Raw genomic sequence first — 8,709 nt, 5'->3', positions numbered from 1 at the left:
AAAAAGAACCAACCCAACTGGGTTCAAGTCCTAAACTTAGCATTGGTACTCGTATTTTTTTGAATTTATGTCGAGCCTTCCGGTGATGTGCATTTAGTGGGAGGATTTGTCTCCGCCGACTATGAAGGAGATGGTGGTGATTTCGTCAATCTCAAGATAATATGCCGGCTTAAACTCTCTCAAAGATGCTCATAGAGATAGAATGTATGTGTGTGTGTTCATAGGGGTGAGTATCTGTATGTATATATGAGTGTATGCATCTGTAATGTGTTAAAAAATAAAAAATAAAACCCAGTAAAAGAAAAAAAATGACGAAAAAAAGAAGACTGAAGAAAATCAGTAAAGAAACAGAGAAAACTGAAAGAAGTAAAATTATATTAAACAAAAATAAAAGAACACATGAAAGAAACCACTACGTCAACCACAACGAGGGAGCGCCTCGATAGGACACAGAGAAAGAAGCAGAGGAAATGGGTTGGCCCAATATGTAGATGTAAAAATGCTTCAGACGAGACTGAAGGTACACTTGTTATAAGCGAGATATAATTTTTGCACGGTCAGAGGGCCACTAGCTGAACTTGGTATGGGCCTAATTTTTCTCTAGACATGCCGTCCTGCAGTTGGACTTGCTGCTCCGATGGAAGTGATTTTTCAAGTGGAAACCAGCAGATGTTCTTTTTTCTTTTTCTGACAATAGTGAGGCACGAGAGCTATATCACGCTTCACACGAGATGCAAGCTGCTCTAGCTTCAGGCCCTAATTTTTCTCTAGACATGCCGTCCTGCAGTTGGACTTGCTGCTCCGATGGAAGTGATTTTTCAAGTGGAAACCAGCAGATGTTCTTTTTTCTTTTTCTGACAATAGTGAGGCACGAGAGCTATATCACGCTTCACACGAGATGCAAGCTGCTCTAGCTTCAGGCGTAGCGCTAGCGGGCTGGCTCATTAGATTAGGACTCGCTCACGTTATGTTCACTCGCTGTAGATTTTTTTCTTTTTTCTTTTCTCGTTTTTCTTTTGTTTTTTCTTTGATTCTTTTTTTTCAAAGGTTTCTTCGGTTTTTTGTTTTTACTTTGTCCTAACTTTAGTTTATTTTTCTTCTGTTTTTCACCGGTTTTCTTCGCTTCTTTTTTGGTTTTATAGATTTTTTCTTTCTTTTTCTATGGTTTTCTTTGTATCTTCCCTGGGTTGTTTGGTTTCTTTGTTTATTTTCCTTTCTTGCATTTTTTTCTCCAGTTTTGTTGTTTCCTTTTTCCTTTTTTGGTTTTCTTTTGTTCCTTTATTTGTTTTCAACGCATGTCTACATTTGTTTCTAAACATTGTAGTTTTCGTACAAGTCAAGGATATATTTTAATACACATTTAACATTTTTTAAATACTTGATAAAAATTTATTTTAAATAAATATTTCGATACCTATTGTTTTATACACATTGTAATTTTTTGGTATATATCTAAAACAATTTAAATACAGATTTAACATTTTTCATATATACTTTTTTTAATATGTGTTTTGATTTCTAATTTTTTCGCACACACCCTTCATTTTTTATATATCTGATATATTTTTATAAAATTTTATGTATACATATTTGAAATTTTGATATAATTATTAACATTTAAATTTTGTTTGGATGTTTACTTTTTTATATGTATTATACTTTTTGTATACATTAGGATAAATTTTTTGTACATATTTGACATCTTACAAATACATGATTAAAATTTTTTATGTCTATTTTTTTGGTTATATTGAATTTTTTCATACGTCCGAAATGTTTTTTCTATACACATGTAACATTTTTCAAATGTTTTACGTTAAATATTGAAAGTATAAAAACAATTAATAAAGGAAAACAGGAAAACAAAACACGTGAAAAACTAGAAAAAGGAGGTTGTGCCTTGTGGCCTCGCGTGCGCCTTGCTCGTCCCATCCTGCAGTCGAGAGACCACCCTACATCTAGCGTGAAGCGAGACATAGGCGCCCCTATAGTGGGAACCCAGTAGAATTTTTTTTTTTTGAAACAAAGAGGACCCAATATATCTTTGTTTTAACATAGACGCAAGCGCTCATGCATACACACATTCACCTCGATGAACGCATACACGCACACTCTACCCCTATGAGCACATTCGAGAGACTAAGCTGGCATATCATCTTGAGATTTACGAAGTCACCATAGATGCCTCGTCGTCGACGGGAACGTCTCCTCCCACTGAAAGCGCATCGCCGGAAATTCTGAAATAAACCCAAGAATAATGCGAGCACCAAGACTTGAACACTGATGGGCTGAAGATATCATTGTCCCTCTAACCACCCAACCACAGGTTGGGTCGTAGTGTTTTCAGGCCCAAGTGGATGTAAGACTCCAGAGAAACAAAAAAATGACTTCAATTTTAGCACAAGTGGAAGCAAGCTGACATCATATAAGAAATTACAGACACAAACTAAAACGAAATATTATATATTTCTTTGCACATGAATCACACGATAGCAAGCACAACCTTCCACACAAAACACTGGTACCTCCATTCAGGTTTATAAGGCAACAAATTATGAGAAAAGCAACATATACAACTCAAGTTGGTTTGACTTAAGACAAAAGAAACAGACCTTATTATAAACCCGAACAAAGAGAGTACGGTTTTATTTAGCGCTAGGGATACAGACTGATTGGTAACGACACCTCGAAACTGTTGCCAGTCACACAGTTGGGGCAGGAAACTGAATGGTAGAGGCAACCCTGTGTAGATAGAATGACCGCAATGCAGGCGAGGAGAAGAACACGGGTGCCTGAGGCTCTGCTGCGCCCGTAATGGCTGGATCAGTTCAGTCCATCGTCGGGAGGTGGACACGGTGGAAATCCTTCATGGTCAGCGTCCTACGGCAGGTAGGGCACTTCTTCTGAGCCTGGATGGATGCCTCAATGCACTTCTGGCAGAAGATGTGGCCGCAGATGGTCGATGACGCATCGGTCAGCTCGTTCCAGCAGACTGGGCAGCTGAACTTTGGTTTCTTTGCGACCTCCTTCACGGATGCATGGGGTGCCTGCGTCAACGCAGGGTGAAGTTTGTAAGCAATAATTGAAGAGCTGATATAACTACTATAGCATGATACTCCCTCCGATCAAAACCGTGACACTTATTTTGGATCAGAGGGAATACTTGTGAAGTATAATGCACAATTCTTACCAAGAGTCTGTTGGTTTCAGGCGCTTCCACCATGTCTATTTCACGGTGGTTGTTGCACGCTCCCGAGCAGTCATGGTGTGTAGAGTTCATCCCCAGAGATAGCAGTGTGTTCACATGCTCATTGGGAGCTTCCCCTGGAAAGAAAGGAACACAAACCAAATTTGTAGATGGAAACATGGTCCAAAAGGGGAAACTAGGACAAATGGAAATATACACCTGTGACCTGTCTACTACAGCATGAAGCTCCAAAACTGAATAGTATATGCAAATTCCGTAAATAACATACATGAATATGGGCATACACCGAGACTGAACAATGTAATATCTTATTTCGAATCGATGATTGAAAAAAAGGAATCTAAGAGTCCAAAGGAAGGTACTTAATGCCAAATTTTGACAAGGATCTTTCAGGTTAACATTTTACTTAGAGCTCTTTTGTCATACAGTAGCTACTTAGTGGGTGTTTTTCCCCAAAAACACAAGCTAGACTCTTAAACAAGGTGATTTATATTAGGCGTTAGCACATAGGTTGAATTTTGTCCAACATACTGCTGGCTATTGGATTTCTAGGCCACAAGTCCTAACGCATATGATAGGAAGAATATCTAGTTAAGGTACACCGCCTGAAGGAAATAAGCACAAGTTTGGTAGAACTATCTGCACCTGGCAGCAAGGTACCCATGTTGGTGTTCTGCGGAACCATGTTTGCACCCGACGACAAAGGGCCAGTGTTGCCTGCCACGAAAGACATTCTAGAATTCTCACTTGCGCCTTGCGTGATACCAGGTGTCACAATCATTATCCCATAGCAAGGGGAACATGTTATCTGCCTTGACAATTGTCGGTTCTGTTGTCGTTGCCGATTCCGAACACTCGAGAGCTTCATGGCAAACTGCAAGTGGGGCTCAATCGGCCCCTTTGTCATATTGTAGTACTCCCTCTGACAAAATAAAAATAAAAATAAAATGACGAAACAATAATATTTACTTTCGCTACGAGATGATTTGATTGCTCGAAAACCAAAGCTACAAACAAGTAGGAAAGAGATCAACACCTTGTTTGGGTATTCTCTAAACAAGATTTCCTCAAGCCGGCTCGCAAGGTCCGGCAGCCGCCGCCGCCAGATAGCCGATGGTTGCTTCCTTTCTATGTACTCGAATCTGCCAATTCAAGAACAAGTATAAAAATATCCCCTTGCTTTCTTATCAGATTCAGACCATGAGCATTTTGATAGTATAAATAGATCTGAAAAGAGGATTCAACTGCAGTCCCAGAGTTCCAAAATTTAGATGCAAATCCTTTGTAAACTTAGGGAAACCATTAATTCTGATGGTATATCTACGATCACCTTTGCTTATATTTTTGTGAATGAAATAACATAGTATAAATAAACTTGATACTGTTGTTTAGAGCATGCTGCAATTAAAACCTATGACCAATTGATCAGTAAAATAGTAGGAGTAGATTCATTCCAGTTGAAGCATTAATGAACGCTTACATCTTCTGTCGAGTATTGATGCGCAGCACCATGAACTTGGGATCGACCCCTGCTGAGCGGTCCACCACATCCCGCATCTGATTTTGCCGCGGCGGCATCCCGTCGCCAGCACCACCGACCTGATTCATGGGCCCAATCTTCGCAGCCAGCCAGCCGAGCCTTACACAGTCCCAGACCAATGGCGGACTACCTGAGCCTGGAGAGTCAATACTGGTGGTCGGCCAGCGGCGTGCTTCCCGCTCTATATAACCACTCTTCGTCACAGAGTTGCTTCTGGGCAAGAATAATGGTACAAAGTTTGCTGCAAGAGAAATCCTTCGGAATCACCCTACACGCTATGCCACGTGTTAAAACTAGTTTTGACCGGGGGCGGAGCCTGGCGCGCCGTGTGGCTTTGGTTATACACCACAGATTGCAAAAAGTTTTGGATGGACTTCCAGCTGTTTAAACTAACTTCTACTAACGACACTAACTCGCCAACTACCCACTACCACGCAATGCTAAATTTTCAAAATAGTATTAAACAAAAATTGCCAATAAAATATGTAGATCAAACCTTTCAGGCACAACCATTCCAACTTTCCAAAATTTGAAACGCAAGAAAACTCTCTTGAAGTCCAAAAAGGGAGAGTCACAGGTAGATATGTATGAGAGTGGAAAGTAACCACAAGTCGTCAGATAAACATGGGACACACGTTTTACCCAGGTTCGAGCCCCTAGGAATGGCCCTACTCTTGCTTATATGGGATGATCTGAAGATAGAGTACAAAGAATGATTACAATGGGGGTCTCGACGAGTTGAAGAGCAACTCGTCGAGTTCTAGATGGTTGATCTCGGCGAGATGCCTAGATCAGTTTGGCTAAGTGGCTAGACTAGGTCTTCGATAGATCTTGGAAGTCCCCTTCATCGTGTCACTGGATGCCCTTATATAGGGGGATAGGATGCTGTTCATGGGTGGGGCAGTGTGGAGGGAGGAGCAGTTGCAGGAGGCACTTGAGGAGTTACGATCGTCATCAATGTGGAGAAAATAAACAGTTGCAAGAAGAGAGAGGAGCACAGGTGCCAAGGCTCTGCTCTGCCCAGAATGGCTGGACCAGGTTAGTCCATCGCCGGGAGTTAGACGCGGTGGAAACCGTTCCTGGTTAGGGTCCTACGACAGGTCGGGCACTTGCTCTGAGCCTGGATGGAGGCCTCAATGCAGTTCTGGCAGAAGATGTGGCCACAGATGGTCGATGACGCATCGACCAGCTCATTCATGCAGACTGGGCAGCTGAACTTTGGTTCCTTTCGGGACTCCTTCACAGGTACACAGGGTTTCTGCATCACCATGAGCTGCAGTTGTTAAGCAAGCCTTGGAGAAGTGATGTAACTACTATACATGATATTTGTGAAGTACAATGCACAATTCTTACCAAGAGTCCGTTGGTTGCAGGTGTGTCCACTGTGTCTATCACGAGGTTGTTGTTGCATGCTCTGGGGCGATCATGGTGTGTATGGTTCATCTTCATAGACATCAGTGTGTTCACATGCTCATCGGGAGCTTCCCTTGGAAAGAAAGCAACACAAACCAAGTTATTAAATGGAAACATAGTCCAAAAAGGGAAACTAGGAAAAAAAAGGTGATGTACACTAGAGCATAAAGCTCGAAGACCGAATAGTATATGTAGGTCAAAAGATGCCATAAATAAATATGTGCAAACAATGAGATTGAACAGTGTGAAATCCCATTTCTGTTTGATATTGAAAAAAAAGGAGGCTAAGAGTCCGAAGGAAGATACTTAGTGGATGGTCTTTCCCAAACAAGCTAGACTTCCAAAAATGTGGTTTGTTAGGTGTTAACACATATGTTCAATTTTGTCTAATATGTTGCTGGCTATTGGATTTCAAAGCTAGAAGTTCTACAGCATGGTACAGAAGAATTTCAAGTTAAGGTGCACAGGCTGAAGGAAATGAGCACAAGTTCAGTAAAACTATCTGCACCCGGCAGCAAGGTACCCATGTTGGCGTTCAGAGGAACCATGTCTGCACCAAACGACAGAGGGCCAACGATTTGCCAGTCACATGAGACATTCCAGAATTTGTACTTGTGCCATGCGTGATACCAGGTGTCACAATCAGTGTCCCATAGCGAGGATGCGTGTTATCTGCCTTGACAATTATCGGTTCTGTTGTTGTTGCTGGGTCTGAACACTCAAGACTTTCATGGCAAACCGCAAGTGGGTCTCAATCGCCCCCTTCATCATATTGTAGTACTCATTCTGTCAAAAAAAAACAGAAAATGTTAAAATGATGAAGCAATTTTATTTACCTTTGCTAGGAGATGACTTGATTGCTCGAAAACCAAAGGTAAAAAAGAAGTAGGAAAGAGATCAACACCTTGTTTGGGAATTCTCTAAACAAGATTTCCTCGAGCCGTCTCGCAAGCTCCGGCAGCCGCCCCTGATAAATAGCCGAGGATGGCTTCCTTCCCATATAGTCGAATCTGCCGATTCAAGAACAAGTATAAAATAATGCCCTTGTTATCATACCAGAATCAAACCATGAGCATTTTGACAGTATAAACAGAACTGAAAATTGGATCCAACTACAGCCCCAGAGTTCCAAAATTTGTATCCGTTAAATCTGATAGTTTATACCTACGATCACCTTTGCACATAGGTTTGTGAATGAAATAACATATATAGTACTAATAAACTTGACACTGTTGTTTAGTACGATTAAAACTTCTGACCGGTTGACCAGTGACTTCAGTGAGTAGAGTACTACGAGTATAGATTTGGATTCATTCCAGTTGGAGCAGTGACGAGCGCTTACATTTTCTCCCGAGTACTGTTGCGCAGCATCACAAACTGATTATCGACCCCCGCGTGGAGGCCCGTCGCATCCTGCGTCTGACTTTGCCGCTGCGGCATCCGCGACGGCGCCGTCAACACCAGCGCGTCCGATCTGATTCACCGGCGCAGTCTGGGCGAGCCTCACACACGCCGCCCCCGTCAACCCCGGCGCAGCGCAGCGCAAGCTGGATGCGAGATGGCGTCGCTGAAGGGTGGTAGGAGGGCCCACCTGAGAGGAGCGGCGGCCGGAGGCGAGGGTGAGGCGGGGAGACGGACTACACGAGGCCGGGTGAGTACAGGTGGTGGGCCAGCGGCGTGCTCGCTGCTCCAGCGTCAGAGAATCAAACCTGGCCATCTGGGCCGGCCCGTTAGCACGCAGTCACGACATGGCACGAGCTAAACGGTCCTGGGCGAATCCTATTGGACGCCCGTGTGCGGCAAGGGCGAATCCTATTGGACGCCCGTGTGCGGCAAGCTGCCGAGGAAACGCTCACAGCTGTTTCCGTTCGCGTGCATGTTGGGCCGGCTCACTACGGGTTCGCGTGCTTCTTTTTCGTTCGCTGCTGTTTCTTTCGTTAATTTTTTTTCTTCCACGTTTTGGTTTTCTTTGTTGTTTTTTTCTTCTGGTTTTGCTCCGGTTTTCTTCTTCTAGTTTTGTTTATGTTTCTTCTGGTTTTGTTTTCTCTTGTTTCTCTTCTGGTTTTTGGTTTTTGTCCTGTTTTCCTCTTTTGGTTTTGGTTTTTTTCTTTCGGTTTTGTTTTTTCAACGAATATACAAATGCTCAATATGTTTCTTAATTTTGTTCACTGTATATATTACATAATGTTCAGTGTGTATTCGTAAATTGTTCAACGTTCTTTTACAAATGTTCAGTGCGTATCCGAAAATTGTTCAGCGTGTATATTCATATTTTCAAAAAAGTTCATCGTATATTCAAAAAAGTTCATCGTGTATTATTTAAAATGTTCAACTTATTTTAAGAAAATGTTCAACGGATATTGCAAAATGTTCAACGGATATACAAAATACTTTATGCATACTTTAAAAAAAGAATTCAACAGAGTATGTACTTAAACGTTCGAGCCTTTGATTGCCACAACAGGTCGCAGCTTCTGTTGGTTAGCAACGCTAGCTGAATGAATGGAGGTCGCGGGTTCGAGCTTCGGTTTACGCTTGAATTATTTTT

General features: G+C 42.1%; 1 protein-coding gene across 4 annotated transcripts; it reads right to left on the bottom strand.

Annotated features, from left to right (window-relative positions):
- Positions 1-2,447: 2,447 nt before the first annotated feature.
- Positions 2,448-7,840, bottom strand: LOC119270088 (probable histone acetyltransferase HAC-like 1). 4 transcript variants are annotated; one of them, XM_037552053.1, is made up of 9 exons: positions 7,504-7,840; positions 7,066-7,171; positions 6,670-6,947; positions 6,102-6,234; positions 4,689-6,006; positions 4,245-4,350; positions 3,854-4,130; positions 3,191-3,324; positions 2,448-3,047 (listed from the first exon to the last, which is right to left on the bottom strand). In XM_037552053.1, the coding sequence occupies exons 5-9, from the start codon at positions 4,814-4,816 to the stop codon at positions 2,829-2,831; spliced, it is 864 nt and encodes a 287-aa protein (XP_037407950.1). In that variant the 5' UTR covers positions 4,817-6,006; positions 6,102-6,234; positions 6,670-6,947; positions 7,066-7,171; positions 7,504-7,840; the 3' UTR covers positions 2,448-2,828. The 4 variants fall into 4 exon arrangements, with proteins under 4 accessions (XP_037407950.1, XP_037407953.1, XP_037407952.1 ...); XM_037552056.1 differs by having other exon boundaries at positions 6,102-6,229; XM_037552055.1 differs by having other exon boundaries at positions 6,685-6,947.
- Between the last annotated feature and the right edge of the window lie 869 nt (positions 7,841-8,709).

The sequence above is a fragment of the Triticum dicoccoides genome, chromosome 3A (genome assembly GCF_002162155.2).
Source record: "Triticum dicoccoides isolate Atlit2015 ecotype Zavitan chromosome 3A, WEW_v2.0, whole genome shotgun sequence".
In the NCBI taxonomy this organism is placed as follows: domain Eukaryota; kingdom Viridiplantae; phylum Streptophyta; class Magnoliopsida; order Poales; family Poaceae; genus Triticum; species Triticum dicoccoides.
This window is presented reverse-complemented; position numbering and strand designations above follow the sequence as displayed.